The sequence below is a fragment of the Hemibagrus wyckioides genome, linkage group LG21, assembly GCF_019097595.1.
Source record: "Hemibagrus wyckioides isolate EC202008001 linkage group LG21, SWU_Hwy_1.0, whole genome shotgun sequence".
Classification (NCBI taxonomy): Eukaryota; Metazoa; Chordata; class Actinopteri; order Siluriformes; family Bagridae; genus Hemibagrus; species Hemibagrus wyckioides.
The window spans coordinates 15,724,519-15,751,961 of NC_080730.1; the positions used below are offsets into that span (position 1 = coordinate 15,724,519).

The window sequence follows — 27,443 nt, forward strand, 5'->3', positions numbered from 1 at the left end:
CGGTCATTGTCAGACCTTGTGTCAGAATGGCTGGTTCACAAGGGACGAGTGTGTATGTGTGTGTAATAGTCAGTGTGTGTGTGTGTGTAAGATGATTGGTTGACTGGCTGAACGGAATTTTCTGCTCTCACGACTGCTCTCAGCAGCTGGCTTTAGACCTGAGGCTTCTGACAAACGTTCTAGCACTTGCCTTTGGGATTTAGAACTCTTCATCATCTACATTAGCAAAATGAGCAAAAGTGTGTGTTATTTCTTTCTTTTTTTGAGACTATCTACTCGCTAGACTTCAGCTCCTGCGGAGAAAACAAATCGCTGGCAACTTCCTGCCTTAATTCTTTGTGCAGGTGAACATGGAAGCACAGCATGAAAAAACAGAGAGGAAGATGAGAGAGAATGAGAGACAGGGTAAATGGAGTTGCTGTGTTCTCTCTGCCATGCACTTCTCCTCTCTGTCTAGATCTCTCGCAGCACCTCAACAGAATTCGAAACGTCCGGGATGAGTGTGAAGTGTGCTTCAACTGCGCTTGAATGAAGAGTCCAAATCCCTCTATAACCTTCCTATAAATACACCCAAACACAGAACTATCTCGGTATTAATCTGCATGCTTCATTTACATCTAGTATGATTTGAAAGCCTGACACGTAAATTGCAGTATTACAGATATGACGCATGTTTTTAGAAACAGGGTCGAGGCGAATCCTGCGAACGCTCTGCATGAATCCATCCCAAGGTGCCACTCACACACTCCTGCACACCTTCGGGCAATTTAGAGTCAGTATTTCATGAACCGTCATGACTTTGGGAAGTGGGAGAAAATCTGAGCTCCTGCAGGGAATCCTCGTGGACATGATGAGAGCATGTCTCATGTCTCATGTGTGTGACAGACATGTCCCCTGCAGACAATAACCTGAGATCAGGCTCGGATAATTTTTTAGAAAAGAAATGATAAAGCATGTGACTCTAACTCCTAATACATATACTCGGTATCATCAAGTAAGAGATATGAATTAGAGCAGTTCCACACCTCAGTGACCAGGGGCACAGTGACTTTGATTTTCTCACACACACACACACACACACACAGAGGCACTTTCCTGCGTTCAGCCAGAACCTTTTTATCTTTCCTTTTCGCGCTCAGCTTTTCTAGTTTTTTTTTTTTTTTTTTTTTTTTTTTTTTAATGCTTTCCTCATTTCAAGCGATGAGGCGGAATTTCGAGATTTGCTAATTATGTTTTAATTATATTGAACAAACACTAAAACACAGCAAACATTGTGGGAAAATTAGAAACAAATGAAATCCTTACTCCCTCGCTCCGGGTTTTGATTTTTACGATCGCAGAAACAAACACGAAATCAAGCAAATTGATTCAGAACCTAGCAAGGAGAAGAGCTTGTCGTCTTTAACCCTGTCTGCAGATTTAAGCCAAGGCGTATCGTGTGACATCATCACAACACGCATTCGGAACACAAAGCCGTTTTTTCAAAGACGGATCCTGTGCATGCAATTTCACCAATTTCCACAAAAAAGTCACAGATTTTTATAAAACCAAGTCAATATTTATAGGCGGCTAGAGTGCATTGTCAACGTCCAGTAAAAAGCGCATGTCTCTTTTACAAATGGAAGGTCATTTCAGGTTGCTAAGGAAAAATCTGTGCACAGTGTTGTATTTAAAGGGTCTCGATCACCCCCATATAATCTAGACACGTATATCATTTGAAAATCAATAAACACAAAACGATGCGAAAGCAGAGTGAGTTCAGTCATGTGCCTATAAGATAATTGAAAGTGGCGGGGCTTCGAGACGATCGAGATCATTTCTTATTAATATTTCAATATTTTCATATTTCACATTATCTTATTAATATTGTGTGGAGATGAGTAAAAAATGATATCAGTACACTCTGAAAGCTTGTGTACGGAATCTGCTAAATATTCCGAACACCTCTACATAATAGCATAAGGTGTTTTTTGCATCGTTGGTGAAAACTACACATGCAGGGAAACTGATGAAGATTATACATGCTTAGAGACACAAGCAAAAAATTTTCATGCATGCAATTACTCCCCGCAGCAGCTGAGTATATGGTACTGATTAATGGAGTCTGTCAGTTATTCAGCTGTTGCTCTGTAGCAAGCCGAGCAACGCGATCATTTGATGGCTTGGAGAAGAAGGCTTCAGGATTCTCTGATGAGGGCGATGTATGGATTCCCTTTGTCTTTTTTATCAGCTTAAGATAAAGTCTCGAAAACATGCTGTTCCTTTTAATCCGGAATAGACAGAAGCAAGTCAGAATTATCTAGGCTGCTCTTGGCTTGTAGCAGATATTCTATTCAAGTCAATGAATATTTCATTAGCACACACAATGCATCTGTGTCTCCTAAAGCTAGAGCTCCACAATTTTACTCTTCACGAAGCTTTACAAAACTTTTCGCTGTGCAAAGCGTATACATGGAAAGTCTTGTGAACGCAGCAAAACTGACCACGCCATTTATAGGACAAAGGAACACCCTACTACTACAACTGAGCACTTTGCTCTCAGACGAACCTCAAGTCATCATGGCATGGGTTCCACACAATGCTTGAAACATTCCTTTAAGATTTTGATACATCACTTGATTACCTCACATTATTCACACTATGAATCCCACATTTTACCACATACCCAAGGTGCTTCCAAATATACTGGATGCAGATCTGGGCTCTGGGAGGTATGGTGCATCATCATGCTGGAAGATGGATAAATTTTGGCCTTAATAGGATGCATGTGGTCAGAAAAAATAATCTGTCAAATGATGCTCAATTAGTATCGGGAATCAGGCTCAATATGTGCCTAGAAAACACTATTGAACCACCACCAACAACCCCACCATCAGCCTACACTGCTGACATGGATTAACCGCCAAATTCTGACCCTACCATCTACAAATGTTAGTATTTAGGCCCGGACTGTCTTCCTGACATCATTGTTACATGTGCAGTAACTTGTATAACTTTAAATCATTATTGTCTGACATTTTTCTGCCATCTGTTTCACTGCTGCTAAATACACTATATTGCCAAAAGTTTTGGGACACCCCTCCAAATCATTGAATTCAGGTGTTGTTTTTCAGGGCTTGGGCTCGGCCTCTTAGTTCCAGTGACAGGAACTCTTAATGCTTCAGCATACCAAGACATTTTGGACAATTTCATGATCCCAGTTTTGTGGGAACAGTTTGGGGATGACCCCTTCCTGTTCCAACATGACTGCACACTAGTGCACAAAGCAAGGTCCATAAAGACATGGATGAGTGAGTTTGGTGTGGAGGAACTTAACTGGCCTGCACAGAGTCCTGACCTCAACCTGACAGAACACCTTTAGGATGAATTAGAGCGGAGACTGCGAGCCAGGCCAAAACTGGGACGTCTGCCTTTACATGCACATGAATGCAATATGGAGTTGGCCCGTCCTTTGCAGCTATAACAGCTTCAACTCTTCTGTGAAGGCTTTCCACAAGGTTTAGGAGTGTGTTTTTGACTGTTCCTCTAGAAGCACATTTGTGAGGTCAGGCACTGATGTTGCATGAGAAGGTCTGGCTCGCAGTCTCCACTCTAATTCATCCAAAGGTGTTCTGTCGGGTTGAGGTCCGGACTCTGTTCAGGCCAGTCAAGTTCCTCCAACACCTGAATTCAATGATTTGGAGGGGTGTCCCAAAACGTTTGGCAATGTAGTGTGTTTCGAACAGAGAATTTCAATTAGATTGGAATTCGTTAACTGTACAGCACCTACACTTGTAACTCACTATGTATATTATTTTTAATTCTTATATTTTATCTTACTCTTATCGATAAACTATTCTGATTCTGATCATGTTGAGTGAGGATCTAGATGCAGCAGTAAGTGTAGTCTAGTAGAGCCTAAAGATGTGTAAAGCGATGACATTTAACCAGATTTCAAACTTTACCTCTGGTTCAGATACATGCAAAAGAGTCTGTTCACATGGCATTAACATGCTTCATGGATGAATGGATCACAAATGGACAGCCAAAATGCATAGCCATTTGAACCTGGCATTACGAATACACCTCCGCTGACCACTCCTGATCGGATTTCATACATCGTTTCCGCTGGAGAAAGACTCTCACGCACATTTATTACGTCAGTCTCTTATTTTCGGCGAGAAATGTCTGAGGAATCAAATCTTAAGTACCTGCGCAAACGTTTTAATCAAGTAATCTGCTAATGAGACTTAGAAATGAATGAGAATTCCGACGACTAATGAAGCTATGAAAAGCAGCTGCTTTTGTCTCCACTGTTATAGCTTCCTCTTTATAGAGTAGCCAAGCGGCAGAGAGCTCTACTTTTTCAGCGCAGTTCTCAAACAGACTCTCGGTGATTGCATAATTACCGCCTAGAGCAATGACGCATTCGATTAGGTGCTCCTTTATTGCTGTCCAAGATGTATTTGTTGTTATGCTTGATTTTGCATTACTTTCTGTGAGGCAGAACGCACATACTTCACTACTAGTTGCACTTCTCCGATCGCTCAGGATTCATGTTAATGCCAGATGTGATTGTTTCCAGAGTTAAGCGTGGATTTTCCAGAACTAAATTTAGACGTTACACAATTTTTGGTGGCACTACTGCAGTCTCTACCTTCTTTTTCATAATCAATATACTTTAAAACTTTAAAAACTTTGACCATGTGACCGGCACCAGGAGTGAGTGAACATGTTAAACAGCCCTGCACTCTTTTCCTCAGGTATCTGTGAGAGGCCCACATGCTGTCGATAACAGGAATAATCTCAACGCCCCACAGCCACACAGTGTAACCGAGCACGTGATTCATATTCAACCGCAGACTATTAGCCTCCTGAGGAACGCCGTGCACCATGATAGTGTGAATTTTTAAAACTGCAAGAGAGTCAGGGTTTTTTCCTCTTCCAAAAAGTGTGCTAATGCAGCAGAACTCAGCTCTGGGCTTTGGTGGTTTCTGTAGCTAGCGCTGGGAACATAATAAACCTTTTATGTAAGGCATCTACTTCTTGTGATTTTTTTTTTTTAATATATATTTATATATATATTTTTGATGTGGTTTGGGGATAGGGAAATGCCCTTGTCAAGGCTGTCTTTAGAGAGAAGTCCTTCTTCTTCTTCTTCTTCTCTCTCTCTCTCTCTCTCTGTTTTAAGTTCCTAATTCATTTATGAAGCCACTGTATAATTTATTATTACACATTATATCGGAATCAAACTATTTCTCTCCTGTAGATGCTTAAATGTTAACCAGTTGGCTTGCATTTCAGTAACTTGCTGCACATACCAAGCACACGATAACTAAAATCAGCTTCTGAGGCAAGTAAACATTCATTTTCAACAGATATACCCTCAACCTCAACTGCAGATGTTGCTTCTATGGATTCCATTATGTTTTCTGACTGACCTGCACCCAACTCGGAAACTGGTTCCCCACTCGTAATTCGGACTTTGCAGAGGCGTTCATGTGGGTTCAACTTGGAAATACTATCTTTCTGACTTGAACACACCAACATAGATAGATAGATAGATAGATAGATAGATAGATAGATAGATAGATAGATAGATAGATAGATAGATAGATAGATAACCAGTGACTGGTGGAAATAACCAGTGGCAAGACTAAAACAGAAACCAAATACGAGCACGAGGTTTTCTTTGCAGTGGGAATGACAGTAAGAAAGGTGAATCCATGACGTCGACGAGACGTCTTTTCTTTTCCCCGTTTTCTTGGGAGACCGTGAAAGGGACCTCGACTCACATTTTGCCCTTTTTTTAAACACGTTTGTGAAATCCTCACACACATCAGCCTTACTTGAGAAACTGTCCAAATGGTGGCCAACTTAGAGAAAATGAATTGGTGGCCTTGCCATAAGTTATAGCTAAGTATGATATTGCATGATGTTCAATTTTAAGAAAAAAGTTGTAAAACAGGAGCTTAATCTTGTTTTCCTTTCATTTGTTTGTTTGATAAGTCTGACTCACTGCCAAGTTTTTTTCTTTCAAACAGACAAAGCTGTCAGATTCTGTCATATTGTTTTGGGTGCTTTCTGCAGCAATGAAGACCAAATGTTCCAGCTTTATATCACTCATAAGGCCATCTGCTGTTTTATAACTCAATGCAATAAGTATGCAGAATTTCCCAGCTTTTTTTTTGTTTTTTTACATATATATGTATTTATTTGCATTTCCCTCATAATTCCAGTGTTTGTTTATCTCCCCTGTTTAGTAAAATTCGAAGCTTGTCAGCTGAAAGAAAGGATCACCTTCCAGAGCAGCAACCCCAAATTCAGCGTGCGTCCGGACGGATCTCTGTACGCAGAGCAGGATGTGAAGGACCCGCCCGAGCCGATCCGGTTCACGGTGACTGCTCGAGGGAGTAAAGACACGCGGATGTGGACGACGATTGTTAAACTGGTCATCACTAGACACCAACACCATCCCCTCATAAACCGGGTGAGCCTAGATTAGTTCTGTAAGAAACAAAAAACAAAGTTCCATCTCGGTGATAAATCAAAGTAGAAAAATAAATAAAAATTACAGTCTGTATCATCCTCATCGCTTCATCCTCATGGAATCTCTTGAGCATTAAATTCCAATACAGATCCCTCATATTTAATTGCAAATTCCATTACAGCATATTGCCTAAGGGAGAAAATGAAGAAAAAAATCGGCTAACATTTAGATGTGAAGTCCGTAGGCGGTTTAAAAAATGAAGTAATATATGTGATGTGGGCGCCTCGCCTATAGCACTAGTGTGTGTGTGTGTGTGTGTGTATTTTTTTTTTTATTTTAATCAGAGGGAAAGTGCTTTTTGCGTTAAGGAATCACAGAGTCGGGATTAAAGTTCTCACCAACACTGCACATGGCAATTATAAAGTGCATGGTATAATTGACACTGATTAAGTTAATCTTGCCACCCAGGTAATGTGTTTGTGCCACCTGCAGGACTCCACGCTACAGCAATAATTAATTGTGCTCGAGCAATCAGCACTCTGAAAAACCAGCTGGTTATCAGTTGATTCTCTCAGTTGCAATGGATTTCTTTGATTTTCTTTTCTCTCTGTCTCTCTCTCTCGCACACACACACATACATCTGATCATTCACTCTCCTGGAAAGGCATTCTAATTTGAACGGAGAGCTTTTAGCATTTAACTCTGGGCAAAACACCAAATGGCGTAATCTAATTTTATTATGTAAATGTGCAAATTCAATCTCCAGACAATAGTCACTCCTAGACACATTTGCTTATGCTTATCTGAGCAAATCCCCTGGAATGCAGATACTGATGCAACCGTGATTTGCACCCATAGCGTATGAGTAATCAGACCATATTTCACCATGACTGCTCATTGACAACGCTTTTAAATCTGACATTTCCATCTTCATGTCATTCCTTCTATTCCTAATCCATCTTCTGGACCCAGATGAGAAGGCATTATTATTAACTAAAGGATTTAATACACAAATTGTTCAACTGGACTCAAACTCTATTCAGTATTCAGATGGGTGAGGATGTAAGCACAGTATGTACCGTTTGATGTAACCACAGTATGTTGAATTTTTTCTTTTCGACTGGAAAAAATGTAAATGATGAAATTGTAGTCTAATATTACAAATATAAATATGGCTTTATTCATTGATCAATAGTATGGATAACAAAACAATTTCCTCACAGAGGAGGAAACAGCAGTTTAATCAGACACATCGTTTAACATAAAAAGGAAAATAAATTAAGGGCTAAAAATATGAATATAGTTATTTCAGTAAAGTAGCGAGTGCAACAGATTAAAATAAAAACAAACCTGTGGCATTACTTAAATGCATGCAACAACTCAGATAATAAAATATCATTAAACAGTGTCAGAGGTGCTTAAAGAGTTTTCATTCTTAATGTCTGAAATCATGGTCCCGTTCTCTACATTATGTCCCGGTGCAAAGCAAAACGAAGTTCTTTTTCTTGCTTGATGATGACGACAGCAGTAGTGATTAGAAATTTGATTTCCCTTTCGAACCCCAACACACATTGGAGTTGGTGTGTACCTGGTTGATGCAAACGTCCTTCCCATCGGCATTGGGACTATTCCTGCATCCAAAGTGACCCAAAAATGACAAACTGCAAGAAAGGACTAAGGCTTCTCCGGGGAGGAGGACATGTGCTCCTCTCACCGTGTCCCTAACCCCTCACATGTCCCTGCCTTCTGTGCAGCCATTTAGAGAAGCCTCTGTGTGCCAGGCTGCTGAAGGACACACCTAAGCACACACCCAAAACAAATGTCCTAAATGGGCTTTGGGATTAGAACAGGATAATCAGTGTAAAAGGCCACGTATGGCTCTCTAACACAAATTGTTCTCTAGGATGAATTGTTGGTCCCGTGATAATATTATCTAATATAAGCTGCTGATTAGATATTCACTCAGAGCCCTGATTTAGAGCGCTCACTCACAGTACACTGGCTCCATGTCACTATTTTAGTTATTTTTTTTTCACAAGCCTTAAAAGTTAATGCCCTGACCAGGACAAAGTGATTTCCATGCATTATAGAATGAGTGATTCAAAGTTAATTACATATCTAATCCCCTCAGACTTAAGAGTTGACAAGCAGACAGTGTTCTGCTCTGATGATGCACAACATTTTATATGTAAAAAAATATATATATAAAATAAATAAATACTGAAAGAGATACACAAAAAACACCATGGTTTTTCACGAACAGAACATCAGCTTTAACTTTTGGTGCTGTTGCTAGATGTTTTCCATGCTTAACAATAGTCACACTATGATGGCACAATACTGCTCACACAATTACACAATATCTACACAATTTTCTGGCTGGTAAGTCACTTGTGAACTTGTTAAAATGCACATGCAGGACTTCGCAACACATTCAAGCTCATCTTGTTAAGATAGCACTAGAAACTCATGTTAACAGAAGCTTAAGTACACCAGATTTCTTTGTTTTACGCAGAACAATCTGTCGAGAAGAGAAGGCGGGTCTGACAGGGACAGGGTCTCAGGATTTGAGTATACTGTGTTCGAGATATAGCAGCGGTATAGGATAAAATAGTCTCGTCTTTTTCCGCATAGAAATCGAATGACAAGAAATAAAACGAACAGAAAAGAGAAAGAAAGTTGGCTGAGACATATAGGAGCAGCTTCACCATTGCATTCCAGACTGCCTTTGTGTTCACTAGATATTAGCGTGTTGCTTTTTTGAACCTGTGTTTCTCTTCAGCATCTCATCCATCTCCAATAACTCGCTTAGAAATGCTAGTTCTGTGCTTGTTTTGCCCCGCACTTTATTTATAGATTGATTGATTGATTTATTTATTTATTTATTTTCCGAAGAGGCTTTGGTGACCAGCTAGAATAAAGTAAAGTAAATGCAGTGGTATGGTTGTATAGCGGGTAGCACTGCAGCACCACAGCTTCAGAGTCTCTGATCCGATCCTGAGCTCGGGTTACGATTTCTCCTCTCCACGTCTGTGTGGGGTTCTTCTGTGTCCTCAGGTTTCCTCCCACCATCCAGAAGACATGTCAGCTAGTTGTATTAGTGACACTGTATTGCCTTGGGGCATGAAGGAGATTGAGAGCGAGTCTGTGCATGGTGCCCTGTTGATTTGCTCGAGCTGTTGCACACACGACTCCTGTAGAGTTGCAACAAACCTCTACAAAGTGATCTCTTATTCAACTAATAAGGAATTTTAGTGGTCAAGCGAAAATAGCCATGGTTGTCAATTCACATTTTTTAAAAGAACATTAAAGCAATACTCTTATAACAGTTGGCCTAGTCTTGTGTTACTGCCTGGCAGGAGAAGACATAACAGTTATATATGTCAAATACATCGATCAGGCATAACATTATGAACAGTATGTCTAATATTGTGTTGGTCTCGCTTTTGCTGCCAAAACAACCCTGACCCATCGAGGCATGGACTCCACTAGATGCTTAAAGGTGTGCTGTGGTATCTGGCATCAAGATGTAGCAGATCCTTTAAGTCCTGTAAGTTGTGAGGATCGGACAGTTGCAGTTTTGGAGACGCTCTGATCCAGTGGTCTAGCCATCACAATTCGGCCCTTGTCAAACTCACTCAAATCCTTACGCTTGTCCATTTTTCCTGCTTCTAACACATCAACTTTGAGGACAGAATGTTCACTTGCTGCCTAATATATCCCACCCACTAACAGGTGCCATGATGATCAGTGTTCTTCACTTCACCTCTCAGTGCTCATAATGTTATGGCTGATCGGTGTATCATTGACGTGAAAAAAAAATCAACTGCAACAAAACTAGGAAGTTTTAGCAGAGCATACACAGAAGACCCAGGGTATGCACACAAGTGAGCTTTTTATTCATGCTTATGCTTTATGCAGTAGTCAGACGGTAATGTAGAAAAAAACCAAAACAAATAATGCTCCAACTTTTTAAGCTCGCTTGGTTCTGTTTTGTAAGATAATGAGAAAGAAGCGTCAAATAACTAGTTCCTCTCCAAAAACCTCTGTGGAAACCATGCCCCCAACCTTCCACATGATTGGTGGTTGAATTCTCACATCAGGAACTTATTTCAGACTAATATTTAATAAGCTTGTTCTAGTAGCGAATTAAAGTGAATATAAAATGATTTTTTTTTTTTTCTTGAGGAACAATACCCTCCAGATGTTCTGCGGCAGAGCTATGGGCCTACTGATGACCAGATGGCCATCTCCTAAACTGTTACAGAGACTGAATACAGCTGGTTGGGCTGTTTCCTTTGGAGCTCAGGGCAGTGAATGTTTTTGTGTGTCTATGTGCCAATCTATATAGTGCACGCCTACATAAAGTAACCCCCAACCATCAGGCTTTTGCGATGGTTTACTTTTCCGCTACTTCCTTCGTAACAGCCGTGGTGTTTGTCAGCCTGCCAGCAGAATAAATCTTTTCATTAGGCATTCTACTGGAAGTCAGTTTCCGATGCTGTTGCCTGCCATTGTTCTGAGATATTAGCCCATTCTCAGAACAAAATTTTGGCAAGGTACATGCTGAAATGCAGGAAAGAGCCAGAATGAGACATAATTGGATGGACATAGTGTGCCCCTGTTTTTTTTTTTTTTTATTATTATTATTTTTTAAACATACAATACAACTGAGAGAGAGAGAGAGATGTACAAGAAGACTGCTTTGTGTTGTGAACTATATAAAAGTAATGAGCATTTATGTAAACCTTTGACCGAATTAGAGCTGGCACATCAGACCGACCCAATGTGATAAAAAATTCAACACCTTCTGATGGATCATACTGGAGAATTCAACATCCATGTGATATAAAGCTACATTAAAACACGCTTATAAGGTTGTAGCTATAAACAGAATTGTGACTCCTGTTTACATTTAAATTCTCAAACCTGATTGGTCAGCAGGTGTTTTTCGGTAACAACAAGCTCTGACATATATACATAACGCCTTCTTTCTTTAACAACAACTAATTCACTGGGTTTTATGGTATGGTGGACGGTACAACATAAAAATGTGTTGTTATTTAAAAAAAATGTAATATTATAGAAGGAGTCTCCAGTGTAAATTCTCCCACCACGATGGAGGACTTTCCATTTCTTAGTAGTAAAGTATGACAAGCTGCATGTTTTTGTCTTACTAACTTCAAGATAGAGAAAAAGAGAGGCTAGAGAGGAAACAAGTGTTATTGTAATAGCTGAAAAATTGTGGTGGTGTAAGAATAAAACACTTAAGGACGTAGTTTTGAAGGAAATTAATAAACTCAGTGGTGGCAATGCCTCACATCACCCCCCTCGTTGCTTATTTCCCTATAACAGTTCATCCTGAAGTGATTTATTCCTGAAGGTCACAGCTCTCAAGTCCAGGGTTTAATCCTAAGCTTAGATCACAGTGGATTTGGACTCCGGATCCACTGGGACCCTAACCAGGATACCGAAGATGAATGAAGATAAATGATGGGTTTGGGAACTGAGAAGCCCCCAGAGATTAAGGCTTCCCAAGAAATACTTTTTTTTTTTTTTTTTTTTTTGGACAAAAAAAGTCAATCTTCATCAAGACTTTTCAACTTTAAAGCTTCAGTCTAGAGCAGAATGTCAAGATTAATATCCCAACAGTGTCTGTAAACTTGATCGCTAGATCTCATCATTCAAAATGTTCCCTATTTCACACTATTTGACTTGCAGCCTGCAGTCCACATGTCTCCTTCTCTGTGACAGAGCTCCTTCTTCCTCTATTTCCATCTCTGCAGCAGCAGAAGTAGCGAGCAAAATGCTGATGAGCCAGGGTGAAGTGGAAGAGATCAGCCCTTCATCATCCCTTGTTGCCTGTCTTTCTTTCTCCCTCCCATTCTCTCCTGCAATCATCCCCCATTTCATCTCCTGAGCCAGCCTCCCAGCCCCTGCAGTCATATTCAGCACACCATGAAGCATTAAAACAAGAAAAAAAAGAAGGGCAGGAGAACACAATATGTTTGCTCAGTTTTAGCTCACATTTGTCATTCCTACTTACTTTGTCTAGACCCTGGTGTACTTACCATAGGAGATACAATCTGTCTGAAGCTTCAGACCGTTTTAATTTGTTTCCAACTTCATTGTTGTTTGAAAAGTTTAGCCAAATATATGTTTCGGTATTTATGCGTCAATGCCGCATCATCCTCTTCGATCTAAGTACAAAGGTTCAAGACATCAAATAGGCTAAAGCAGCTCCTATCTAGCCATTTAAAAAAACCCACACACATCTATGTATCTGCGATGCTACTGTAAATCACCAGTATATAAAAGTTATTAATTATCGGTTTGCCATATGCATAGTTCAGTCATGTTAGCTGCTTGTCCAGATATTTGCAAGCAAGTCACCGGACCTTCAGAAAGATCCAGTCTACTAATGAAGCCGGTTGTTTTAAATAAGTTGAATGTAAAACAGAATAATTTATGATGTCTGAAAAGTAGTATTAGGCTGAAAATTAGCCAAGTTGTACACACAAATATATCTTCTGTCTTTACTGTGGCAAATGTGATCTGTGGTTGTCATCCAATCACTGTTGATGTTCATCTACCTGTTGACTCATTGGCTCAATATGGCTACGTGAATAACCCAGTATAATATAATAAGAGTTATTACCTGTACAGCCAGGATCTAAAACTCGCCTCCATGTGAAGGGTCACCTCAGCATTCTGCTTGGTTTTTACTCCTATAACAAGCTGGTTACTAGCAGCCATACTATTTCCTTACGCTTTTGCCGAGGTGACATTTTGTCAACATTCTGAATGAATTGTTCTGACATATGTGTTGGCTAGCAGTGGCATGAGTGGGATCTGTCAAGCTGATTGAACCTGTGAGTGGGAACCCCACTGCTGGCCTGATAATCTCTCTCTTGGACACAAGTGTTCTCATAGCAAGCATGACTGCTTTGTAGCACAGTTAAAAATGACAACATGGGCAACCAGACTGATGTGAAAGGAATGTGTTTTTCTTGGTTTTATCTTGTGTCTTGTGCTGCCCAGACTGACACTCGGGCTTGTTAGCGGTGTCGCATTTTGCTTGAGGTTACAGTTTGTCTTTCTAATTTAGATCCGGTCAGTCGCTAATGCAGTTTCTCTTGTACGATCGCATCGCCAGTTTGGAAGGCTCACAGATTATGCCACTTGCAGGAAATCATTTGTAAACACCAACATTGAGCCTTGTTTATCAATCCTTCATCTAATTTCTGTGTAAATGTTTTTGTAGGCTGAATCTGACTCAAAATTTGACACTGAATTTCTTCTTTTCTAAATTCCAATCAATACAGAGCATGTTCATAGCACAACTCCAGAAAAGTGAAATGATGAAAACAACAAACTGAAGACTAAATATGAAAGCATCATATGTGCTAAATATTGAGGTAATGCAACTCAGGTTATTGACCACCACAGACACACAGCAACTCTCTCTCTCTCCTTTAAAATGGGTGCCATTTCTTTTGTCCGAATCGAAGGGCTAGTCTTTCTTACTCGTCGGATTATGGATAAACGTGTATATAAATGTAGCATTTGTAGCCTCAGTGTCAATGAAGATTGTCCTTACTGAGTCTCTTTATAAATCAATTTGTGTCTCAGAAGCTCTTGTAAAATACTTATTGTTTGTGTGTTTGTTTTCCCAGTTTGTTGACAAGGTCAGTTCCCATCACAACCACTACCACAATCTCAGTCAACACCAGAGAGGATTTTCCACCAATGGGCTGCACTGGCAAACACGAGACCGGATCATTCCACCTATCAGAGCATCTGCAAACTCCAGGAGAGCCTTTCCATGGTTTCTTGCTAGGGTGAGTGAGCCTCCTTTATACTATAAGCAGCTATCATTTTATATTCAGCTGCTGACAATTAAAAACAAACAAACAAATAAATAAAAAGAAAGAAAAGAAAAACTTGAGCGGGTTCAGAGTAAAATTTGGAAGTAAATAAATTATATATATCTAAAAAAAAAAAAAAAGATGTCAAAAAAAATAAATCAGTTTGGGAAAAAAATGAATAAAATTATCATGTGGAAATAAATGAAAATCACTGCATAAAATAATTCATGTGCAAAACAGTTACTTAATGTTAGGAATAAATCGTGGTGGAATAAACATTTAAAAATAAAACGTAAAAAATAAAACAAAAATAAATGAATCATGTGTAAAAAAAAATGTGAACAATATATTTGAAGAATTAATGTGAAAGAAATAAATAAATATGTAGTGTAAAATAAATAAATAAATAAATATAAATCACGGGGACAATGAAAACACTTGCACTACATGTGAGAAACGTGCATGAAAAGTCAGAAAAGCAAATGTGTACATTTCACATGAGTTAACTTTTCTGTAAGGGAACACCTCAACCTGCTGGAATAAATACTGAATTGTATTCCGTATTTCATGAGTTTTACTTGCGGGTGCAAATCCACATGTGTTGCCTCTGAATGATGAATGATAAACGATCAGAACTGTTGAGCCTCCTTGAGAGAGAGACTCGCACTCTCGGACCCTCGGGTCCGTCCTTTTTCTGTAGCCGAAGGCAAACAGAAAGGTTTCAAAATCACAGTGTGACACAAAAAAAAAAGCATACCCTAGAGCCTGCATCCAGGTAAAGAAAAGTCTTGCATTTTGTGCTGTGGAGAATTGATCGGTGAAGGCGATCAACAGGGGTAGCGGGTCTCATCATTCTGGTGCTCCGACAACAATTTGTCTTGGTTTGCTTGATAACGAGAAGATAAATGAGGGCAGGGTTGGATGGTTTATGATCTATGCAAATATTGCGCTATATGTCTGCTACACTGTATATAGAGGAAACGCTGCCTTTCTTTATATCTGTATGATTTGTCAAGGTATATTGCCGCTAGATTTATTTTCGAGAAGTCAGCGGGGATTTTACTAGCCTGTACATCAGTAAAACATCAGGACAAAAACAAAACTGAATGAAATCCACTCACACACGCACACACACACACACACACACACACACACACACTATCCACAAGGTCAGAGTGAGTTATCTACGCATGTGAAAACTCAGCTCTGTCTTATCTATCATTCAGCCCCCTCAGGATGGGCTGAGTTTTCTGTGCACAGTCCTTATCCTCACCTACTCTGTTGTGTCTGTGTACTTCTCTGATTACACATGGGGATTACAGCAATCTCTTTCCAAAACACACACACACACACACACACACACACACACATACACATAGACCAAGCCCAAATAGGCAGATTAACAACGAAAACTCGTACCACCCACAACTATGAAGTTTGCAAGCGTGAAAAGCAGCTTGGAATTAGTCTGAGAAATGGTTCGATAACCTCATCCCCCACCTTTGCCATTTAAGACGTTTGGGCTTAGCAGTCCTCCCTCTGTGGGTGTTTACTTGGAGCAGTTCTTGAAGACAGTTGTCAGTTGCTATTTTTCTGCAGCGAGAAAGTGTTACATCCGCGCACCCTGCTAGGAGAACCAAACTCGCACAAGATTTTATTTTTAGGGTTTTATTTTGTTTGTTTGTTTTGGGGTCTATCAGGACATGGTTAAGAGCTGGGACTAATGTAACTCCAATAATATAAGGAAGCAAACTAGCATACATAAGAGCAAAACGCCAGTCGATGAATAGAGGCACTCTCTCAAGCTCCACGTCAGTATGAACTGCCACGAGAGAGGACAATGTTGAAGGTATAACCAGATTATACAGCACTAGCGAAGCAATCAAGGTCCTTTAAAAGTATTTGAAGTAATGAAATTCATTTTATATTTATACATTATTCATGGTCTTATCTCGGGTGAATTAATAGCGAGGCAGAATTCTGTCTGCTATCTCACCATTTTATGAAGCCTACAATATGCAGTTAGCAACTAACAATTAGATCAGAACCGCGAGTCGCATTGAGAGTAAAGTGCAAGAGACAGCGAATGACGGCAGAATGGCAAGAAAATGCTCGCGTGATATTGTTGGCTACTACTACTGTTAATAACAATAATAATACTATTACTACTACTACTTTTACTACTACTATTACTGAAAAATAATAATAATAATAATAATAATGTTACTACTACTACTGTACTACTACTAATACTATTACTAAAAAAAATAATAATAATGATAATACTATTACTACTACTACTACTACTACTAATAATAAAATTACTACTACTACTTCTACTACTACTACTAATACTACTGGTACTACTACTAATTCTACTACTAATACTACTACTAATACTACTGGTACTATTATTGCTAATACTACTGGTACTACTATTACTAAATATAATAATACTATTACTTCTATTACTACTACTACTACTGCTAAAAATAATAATAATAATACTATTACTACTATTACTACTGCTAAAAATAATAATAATACAATTACTACTACTACTTCTACTACTATTACTACTACTACTACTACTACTAATAATAATCATAAAAATGTTTAGCTGTGTATTAGAGTTCAAAATAAATAACCTCTGTGGTGATGATGATGATGATTGTTTTTATTATTATTATTATTATTGATATAATTGATTTGATGCCCTGTACTAGTTCTAGTATCAGCAAAAAAATATTGGATCGGATATCAGAGAAAACATATCGAGCATCAGATACTGTAATTACTTAAATTATAATTATAATGTATGTGTTTTTTTGTTTTTTTTGTTAGGGTTAAAGATGAAAAAAATTTCAAAGCTTAGTGTTTTTTATCTTAAAACAAAAACATCATGCAAAAACCATGTGTTTATTATTATCATTATTATTGTTGTTATTTTCATTGTTCTTTCTTTCTTTCTTTCTTTCTTCGATTAAAAGAACTGAAGTGAGCAATATATTTTTTTGTTTTTCGGAGCGTGAATTTCCAGCCAATCCAGCGATTCTCTGATTTTTCCGTCACCGATATTTAACATCTGTGTTGACTAATATCTGCAATCTGCAGTGTGCATTTATCATTTTCGTATTTATTTCTGCCACACATACGCACACACAGCGCACACCGCTACTCGGAGCACACCGTGTGCTGAGCCAAAATCAGCTAGCTTTTCACTTCAATGAATATGGCAGGTGCTTGTCAGATAAATAGGAGGTTGATGCTGCAGATGGGAACAGCAGAGTTCAAGCGCAAACTGGAAAAAAATGCTGAGAACTGACACACTGGCCTTGAGTCAGAGACAGAAGGAGAGAAAAAGAGATGCTGGAGGGAGAGATGCAGAGTCACCATGCTTGGATACCAGCAATGAAGAAGAGAGCATTAGTTTCAGGCTGTTTAACACTGATTTGATTTCCCTCAACAGTCCACACACACACACACACACACCTTGCGCTGGGCAATCAGAGAGCGTGGAACAATCTATTCTTTCTGGACCGTTGCTTCAAAATGACTGTAAGATGGAACGAATTAACCCTTGCTTATTTTCCTAAAGCTCTAAATGCCTGGGTGTAGCCTGCACATACCCTGTCATGCAAGCACAAACAAGCTCTAAAAGCAAATCGAGAGAAAGACATAATACGCGGTCCTCGAACTTCACTATATAAGACTAAACGTTACAGGAACGTCTTGACTTTCAACTAACTCTCGCTGAAGGCTAAACACCTACGTAATGACAAAATCTTTACATCCTGAACGCGTGTACAACTCCAGCCCTCCAGCGATGGCTTTGTAAATCCACGCGTAACATGAAGCGTTAGCAATGAGTTAGCTGTCCGGCTCAAGCCTTCACACCACCGACACACGTAATTAGATGCAGTGAAAGCTGCGGGCACGGGGTCAGCTCTGCCAAAAAGGATTTTGCAGTGTGATTGGGATTCGCAGAACGTCCATACGAGTTGACTAAGTGTGTGAGTGTGCCTCCTGATAATTACAGTCATGTGGACCAGCTTGAAGAAGTTCATTATCTCTGAATATGATGGACTAAGCAGAGATTTAGGGTGAATCCACTTAATGCATAGATTGTGCTGCAGATGCGCACATGTACGAGTGTGTGTGGGTGGAATTGTGTTATCAAAGAGGGCTAAAGAGCATGTTTACTGTGTTTGCGCTTGTCCAGTATGGAAAGTTTTCTGACGTTGTGTCCGTCGTCTAAATCTGCAGCTTGTTGACCCCAGTTCAGTCTTGTTGGATCAGAAGGACCGCAGATGAAGATGGTGATCTTGGTGTACCATTTAAAGCTTTTAAACATCTGTTAGTTTGTATGCACTGATGAGCACACATGCAATGTAGCTGCTGTTTTGCTGTCTAATTGAGCAGACTGGTTAGTAAATAAGCTCATTTCATGTATATTACACTCAATTGGACATTTATATTTGCCTTATATACACTATATTGCCAAAAGTATTCGCTCACCCATCCAAATAATCAGAATCAGGTGTTCCAATCACTTCCATGGCCACAGGTGTATAAAATCAAGCACCTAGGCATGCAGACTGTTTTTACAAACATTTGTGAAAGAATGGGTCGCTCTCAGGAGCTCAGTGAATTCCAGCGTGGAACTGTGATAGGATGCCACCTGTGCAACAAATCCAGTCATGAAATTTCCTCGCTCCTAAATATTCCACAGTCAACTGTCAGCTGTATTATAAGAACGTGGAAGTGTTTGGGAACGACAGCAACTCAGCCACGAAGTGGTAGGCCACGTAAACTGATGGAGCGGGGTCAGCGGATGCTGAGGCGCATAGTGCGAAGAGGCCGCCAACTTTCTGCAGAGTCAATTGCTACAGACCTCCAAACTTCATGTGGCCTTCAGATTAGCTCAAGAACAGTGCACAGAGAGCTTCATGGAATGGGTTTCCATGGCCGAGCAGCTGCATCCAAGCCATACATCACCAAGTGCAATGCAAAGCGTCGGATGCAGTGGTGTAAAGCACGCCGCCACTGGACTCTAGAGCAGTGGAGACCCGTTCTCTGGAGTGACGAATCGCGCTTCTCCATCTGGCAATCTGATGGACGAGTCTGGGTTTGGCGGTTGCCAGGAGAACGGTACTTGTCTGACTGCATTGTGCCAAGTGTAAAGTTTGGTGGAGGGGGGATTATGGTGTGGGGTTGTTTTTCAGGAGCTGGGCTTGGCCCCTTAGTTCCAGTGAAAGGAACTCTGAATGCTTCAGCATACCAAGACATTTTGGACAATTCCATGCTCCCAACTTTGTGGGAACAGTTTGGAGCTGGCCCCTTCCTCTTCCAACATGACTGTGCACCAGTGACCAAAGCAAGGTCCATAAAGACATGGATGACAGAGTCTGGTGTGGAGGAACTTGACTGGCCTGCACAGAGTCCTGACCTCAACCCGATAGAACACCTTTGGGATGAATTAGAGCGGAGACTGAGAGCCAGGCCTTCTCGTCCAACATCAGTGTGTGACCTCACAAATGCGCTTCTGGAAGAATGGTCAAAAATTCCCATAAACACACTCCTAAACCTTGTGGACAGCCTTCCCAGAAGAGTTGAAGCTGTTATAGCTGCAAAGGGTGGACCGACGTCATATTGAACCCTATGGATTAGGAATGGGATGTCACTTAAGTTCATATGCGAGTCAAGGCAGGTGAGCGAATACTTTTGGCAATATAGTGTATATATATATATATATATATATATATTTATCTTACATATGCACACTGTACTGTACATACTGTATTTATTTATTGTCATACCATTCAAATTTGTCCATCTACATCTACATATATGTATATATTGTATCTTTCTATATATTATAGAGTTTACACATATATATTATTTATTTATATATTATTTTATTTTATATATATACTATATATTATACTATATTATATTATATTTTATATTTACATTTTTTATTTTTATTTTATATTTTTATATTATATTTACTGTTTATGTTTATATTTATATTATATCATATATACATATATATATATATATACACACACACACATATTTGCATACATATGCATATCCGATAACTATTGGTTTTTCACAATTATTTTGTCTTTAATTTTCCAGATTTTTCTCTATATATTTTTAACTATATCCCTTTTATTTTTACTTTAATTTTTACTCTTTTCTTTCTTCAAATGTAGGACAGTCGTAAAAAGCATTTCACTACACGTCGTACTGTGTATGATTTCGTGTGTGATGAATAAAATTTGACTTTGATTCCTAGGAATACATACATGCATGAGGTTGGTGCAGTTCATAGCAGGAGATACACCATGCTTATTGCATTTCTTGTGAGACTTATCGTGTGGAAGGTTGGTGTGTGTAAACTCTCAGTCTCACACATACTTGCAGTGTTAATGTAGTATTGTCTGGGTGTATGTATGTGTATGAATATGCATTGTGTGTGTTTGGAAAGAGATTGCTGTAATCCTCATGTGTGTAATGTGTATGCTGTAATCTAGAGAACTGTGGTTAACAGACTAGAAGAAGAATTGCCCAACAAGCAAAAACTTCAGTCTGTAATTTTCTCTGCCGCTCTCTTTTCTGCGGTTGCCATGTCAATGTCATCTTTTTGCTTTAATTAATCGCTTTTGCTCTTCCACCGCCACAGAATCCCTGAGGATGTGTCCATTGTCCTCGCTCAGACACACAGCGCAATGAAAGTGAAAGCAGTCATTAAAGCGACACCGCCGTCTCCTGAGCTGTCTGCTTTTTAATCGGAACAGGGCAAAGGAGAGTCCACCCCTGCCTGTCCCATTTACTCTCATGATACCTGAATCAGGTCTAATGGCTTTATTTGCTTCTGTTGTCCAGACAGTAGCGAATTAACGTCGTCGTAAATCGTCTGAAGAAAGCTGTCTTAGTTCCATCAATGATACTGTATTCGGCGCCTGACTGTTTTTAATTGCTTAGCTATAATTGAGTTTGCGATTTTGTTCTTTTCGTTCTTAACCTCTATTAATATTAATTCCTTTTCTAATTACCTAATTTCTCCGCTACTCTATGCCCATTATGTGAAGTAGGGGGATAGTTTGGGATTGTGGTATGTGTGCAGACTGAAATGGCTTGTGTTTGCAAGAATTTGTGCGCTCATGCAATACTGAATATTAATCATTTATATAGCATTCTGAAATGTTCACAAAGAACAGGCTGCCTGCATGCTTTATGTATACGCTGTCACTAAGTTTAGATTTATTCACTGGCGAAATAAAGACAGGCAGTTCATAGCTTTACCACTAATTATTTTCATAACAGAACAGGTCACACCTAACGAGCAGCCATCAATAACTGTGTCAATTACATGTCTCCTCTCAGTTTCTTCCCAACATGCCGTTAGGTGTACTGTCTACTTTAAAGATGTTTTCAGTTGTTAAAAACTAAAAATTAGAAATACTTCAGTCTATACACACCATGGATTATGAGGTAAATTGATTGAGGCGCTTACGCTCACGTTTGCTGTCAGAGAGAAATTAATGTATGTTAGTATTAAATATTAAGACATAAATTGACGCGTCAACAATCAGCACAGTTTTGCAGTACATGTAGTTCATCTGTATGCTGTTTTATTTATTTTCTTTTGGTACCCACCCTTAAGCAGTAAAGCACAGTGTTTCTGAATGCACAACATGCGCATAAAATGTCTCGAAATGTGAAAAAAGGAAGTAATGACAAACCGAATAATGAACACTGCGGCATGATGTGCGTACTGATAGCCTCTAATAATAATGATCTGTAAAAGAAGAAAGAAAGGGAACAGGGGAGGGGGAAGAAAAGAAACCCATTTGTCAGAGTGTCTTCACTGCACTCTTAATTTTTCATTTAGACTGAGCTCCATGCTGGTGAAGTCTGAGTGAGGTTGAGTTCACATTTATTCTCCGTGGAATCAGGGATTAAGTGTGCAAGATTGGTACGGTCAGAGGAATATTTATTGAGTAGTGGATGCTTTTAAAAAAACTACATTTTTGGAATTAATTTTTCTAATTAGGGTGATTGAAACTTTGAAATGAGAAGCAAGTCAAGAACATCTCTTTCCATGAACGGTGCTAGACTACAACAGAACCAGCAGATGTTTTTTGCACAGTGGTCCATTACCATGTGTCACTGAAATCTAAGTCACTTTTTAAGCAGTTTAAGCAGTCTCACAGGTCATCTAATTTAAACATCATGCAGATGGACAATTAGATATCATGTCTCATATAGTTTGTAGTTATCATCGTCTAGCTCTTCAGGTTTTGACCACAGGGCTATTCATCTCAGGGCCATTTAAAATCACTAAAAAACTGCTGTGTCAGATGTATCTATTCCAGAAGCTGAGCATCTACCACCCAAATACCATACCAGGTGAAAGGTTAACAAAGGGGCTACAGTCACAAATAGCAATGTCTGCTTTTCCTCATCTGTTCGCTGAGGATCTTGGATGACTCAGATGTGGAAATACCCAAGAACACAAATGGGATATGAGCTGAAGACTCTTTTCTATGGTTCTTGTAAGAGGGACAAATGTCTTACCAGAAGGGAATTTGTGGAACAAGAGCTTCTCTTTCTGAGCCCTAGTATTATCCTTCGCAATCCTTTGTGAATGTGTACTATGATGCAGGTTGGTGGTATCTGTTCTGGCAGAGGTTCAAGTCAGCCATCATTCAGGATAAGGCCACCTTTGTGTTCTGATCCTGGTATTAAAAAGGGCATAATGAGCCTTTGGGGGATTTACTGCCTTTGCTGACTTGATGTACTCAAAATTTCAATTTCCAGCATTGTATTTCTGCTCTGCTAGATTAGGTTTTCTGAAATAAGGCACACTGGTGTATAACTATGGCTGCATCTATACCACTCTCACAGCTCTACTAAAATCAACAGCGAGGGATCAGGCACAATATGGCAGCACTTAGTCCACAAGACAAAAGAACAAAGATGTCTGATTACATCTGCTTTAGTTTTCTTACTCTTGATTTGTAATAGATAAAAAATATGTGGGAGATACTATTTCTGTATATCCCATTAGATAGTCTTGATCTTGTACTTTTTCCTCTTCTGTCTTATGCGTATCTTATATATTATGCTTGTTTGTTGCAGATTTGCAGCCAATTGCTGTACTGCTCGACCTCTTACAGTTAATTCAGGCTGTTCACACAAACACTTTGCATGTATTTGTCGTCCAAAATAACCCCTATCTTTCATCGCCACCCTCAATTATTTCTGTGCATTGTTCATCGCTCGTCATTTGGGCCTGCTGAGTAGAAGTTTCCTCACCCTGCAGAATGTGCTGTGTTGAGAGTTGTTAGAACATAATATGTCATGCTTATTGGATTTAGGCCCAGTTTGATTACGACTGGGCAGAATAAGGCAGGCCGAGAAGCCAAACATAGTGCATCCCCGGTGGAGATGAATTTAATATCTATGAACTGTCTTCAGAGTTGGTGACACGAAGTGAGCGTCTCAGGTCCAGAATTGATGTCAATAATTACACAAGGAAAGTTTTGCATATTTAGAGTTAGGTTATGAGACTGCTTAAGTTGATTTTTTTTTTTTTTTTCCAGGCTCCCCATTATTAAGATTATGCAAATCACCTGTTTGTGCTTTCCAATGAAGTCACCCTTCCAAGGTTTCCAGATTTTTCTTAAGTAGAAGCATGCAAACCAGGGGTTTTTAATAGCGTCTAAACAAACCACCACCTTTAAGCACAAGCACTTGCTTTTACCTTAAAAATATCAGGGACTGAAAATGCAGACTTTTTGCTGTCAAATGTAACAGAATGTAAAGTGAATACATAAGGCAAAAAAGACTAATATATGAGTGAGCTGATGGCGAGCAAAAAAATAAACATCTAATAGGAGTCTACACTATATTGCCAAAAGTTTTGGGACACACCTCCAAATCATTGAATTCAGGTGTTGTTTTTTTAGTTCCAGTGAAAAGAACGTTTCAGCATTCCAAGACATTTTGGACAATTTCATGCTCCCAACTTTGTGGGAACAGTTTGGGGATGAACCCCTTCCTGTTCCAACATGACTGCACACCAGTTCACAAAGCAAGGTCCATAAAGACATGGATGAGTGAGTTTGGTGTGGAGGAACTTCACAGAGTCCTGACCTCAACCCGATAGAACACCTTTGGGATGAATTAGAGTGGAGACTGTGAGCCAGACCTTCTCATCCAACGTCAGTGCCTGACCTCACAAATGCGATTCTAGAGGAATGGTCAAAAATTCCCATAAACACACTCCTAAATCTATGTAGAATAGCTGAAGCTGTTATATCAGCAAAGCTGCAACTCCATATTATATTGAAGGCAGACGTCCCAAAACTTTTGGCAATATATTGTATTATAGTGTTGCCACTATATGAATTGTACTATCACCTTAATCACCGCAAATCCAACACATCCCATTCATATTTTTATCATTTTATCACACTTTTTTTTTGCTATTTTGTGCCGTCTTCTGAAGAAAACATACATATGGTTTGAAAGATAAGCTGACTAAGCACTCATAAAAATCTGCAGTCAGATAAGTATCTTCTCCATACTATAAACCCCTTTTTGTAGACTTTATAGGGATGCTGTGGTAAATTGATTAATCGCCTTGTACGTACTTATAAGGTTTTCCGTGTACATGTTTATGTGTAAATTGTGGGTTACATCAAACTGACCCATAGTAGCTCTAGACCTAATACTGCTTTTTTGGTCATCACCTTTAACTGAGACACATGTCTTTTTTATTCACGTGCCATTGTCTTAAACAAATTGATGTCATTACCAATTCTTTTTCTACCATCATTATCCGTTACCAAGGCATTGTACCATAATCTTTATTTATGAATAATACACCAGTGGCTATTTTTGTCTTTAGTTTGTGGACTGTCTGTATATCGATTGCTTGACCAGTTGCTCAGCTCATAGTGTGTTAATCCGAATGTGGTCTTTTATAAAAAAAACAAAAAAAAAAAAAAACAAGTTGATAGAAAGAAAGAAATCAGGAATCTTTGACCTCTGTCAAAGCTATCATGAAACATGAAGCACTAGCAGAATTGATTTATCTCGGTTCAACCTGTCTAACCTCACCTCTGGCCATGTTCTCATTCATAGCTTAGCACTATCTGATAAATATGACTGCTTAACATCCAGGTTCAAATGCCTTATTTTACACTCTTTCCTCCACATGTCAGTGCTTTTTTTTTGTTGTTGTTTAAAACCACCACTTCCAATTTTCTTATAACTGGAAAAGCATTGTATTTGTAACATCGAACAAAACTAAACCAAAAAAATGGTTCTTGTGCAGCCCTTAAGAAAGTAAATTGAAACTGCGAAATTGTGGCACCAGGATTTAGGAGCCTCCCATCTGCCAAATGTCCGGACTGTAAGCAAAAAATCACTACTTAAGCTAGACAGAAAGCCATTGCCAGACTGAAGCCTTCGACATTACCTGGAGAAAGTGCTCCTCTATCTTCCTATATTGCACCATAATTGCACCAAACAGCAGTTTCTGTTACCCGTGACAGTTCACTGCCAAGACAAGTTCCTCTATTTCCTTGTTTCCTAATACTTCTAGACTCGAGTGCAGCAGATAAACGTATGGTAACTCAGCTATGTATAAAAATGTGCATTCTCTACTCTAATTATTTCAAGCCACATAAACATTATTGTCAATTTAACACATCATGCATTCATGATGCATACTCACAAGGCAATTTTAGGACTACTCATATTAACAGCATCCCCTCCTTCTAGACTAGACTGCAATGTGCCATGTTCACTGCCATGGAAGATTTCATGAAGGTGACCATTTTAAATTCCTGGCATTTGGAAGATGCCCCTATCCAGAACGACTTTTATACAACTGAGGTTTCAGGGCCTTGCTTAAAGGCCCAGCAGTGGCAGATTGGTGGACCTGGAATTCAAACTCCCAGCCTTCCAATCAGTAGTCCAGTGCCTTAACCACTAAGCGACCACATGACACGATTGCAGACAGATGTAGGTCCTGGTTAACTGTGCCATTCTTTAAAAAATCATTCTATATTATAGGGCCTTCTTGAAACTCAATAAATCCATCTGACTTTTAGATGCAATGCACTGATGCTGCTTTGTGAGATGCTTTTTTAAGATGTACAGCTGGATCCCTAAAATCATGTTTTTTTGTTTGCACTTATGTGTTACATAATTCTTGTTTTCAAAGCTCTCCTCGTACAATAAGCCATACAAAAGGTAGATCACATTTTGTGTAGTGCAAGCAATGAAGCCTTTAATCTTCTTCTCGAAATGGCAGTTTCTTACAGATCTATATAGAAAACCTGCAGATAGGAACTGATTAATACACTATGATCCGTTCACCATATTCTGCCGAAAGAAGCTTTTCCATCTGTCACTATAACCATTTGGTGTAAATGTTCAGCTTTTAAACGTCAGGTTGATGTTGTCAATGTGAAAGTCACATGTCTGGTAGAATGGTGTAGAATGAGGACACAGGAAGCTGGGGTTTCAGGAGAGCAGAGCTGTTCAGTTTATTAATTTAATGAACGCTTTTTATACGCCTCAACAAATAAAAAGAAATTACACACAGAATCCGGCTGCTTGGTTCAGGTTTAACTCCGTAGGCGTTTCTCTCTGGCATCTGGCAGCCTACTGAAAATGGAAAAAGCACATTAATAGACTCCCATAAACTACACAGGCACTGACAATCATTACCTGTTTGAAGAAAGCAGGCCACCCCCAGTCTGTGGACCACCTTGAACTTAAAAGGCTGTACAGTTCACTAGTTGGCATTTTGCAGCAGCACCTGCATACACCACACTGATTGACTGGCCGGCAGAATTGAGCCATGAGGTGGTAGAGTATTATTCAAATGACCAGCCATTGCATTATAAAGACCCACATGGAAAAAAAAAAAGATTTGACTGTGGATCTTTAGTGGCAAAATTTGGGTGAATTGCTTTTTCTGGTTGAGTGATTGAGTCGATATGATCATTAATTACTGACAAATATGTTTAGGACACTGTGACGGCTGGTTGGAATAAAATACCATCAATGACCAT

General features: G+C 39.3%; 1 protein-coding gene across 1 annotated transcript in view; it reads left to right on the top strand.

Annotated features, from left to right (window-relative positions):
- cdh4 (cadherin 4, type 1, R-cadherin (retinal)) overlaps positions 1–27,443 on the top strand; it is a 400,906-nt gene that overhangs the window by 85,778 nt on the left and 287,685 nt on the right. The window contains exons 4-5 of the mRNA XM_058374170.1: positions 6,243–6,469; positions 14,146–14,310. Coding sequence (XP_058230153.1) covers positions 6,243–6,469; positions 14,146–14,310 — 392 coding nt within the window. The remainder of the gene's footprint in view (positions 1–6,242; positions 6,470–14,145; positions 14,311–27,443) is intronic.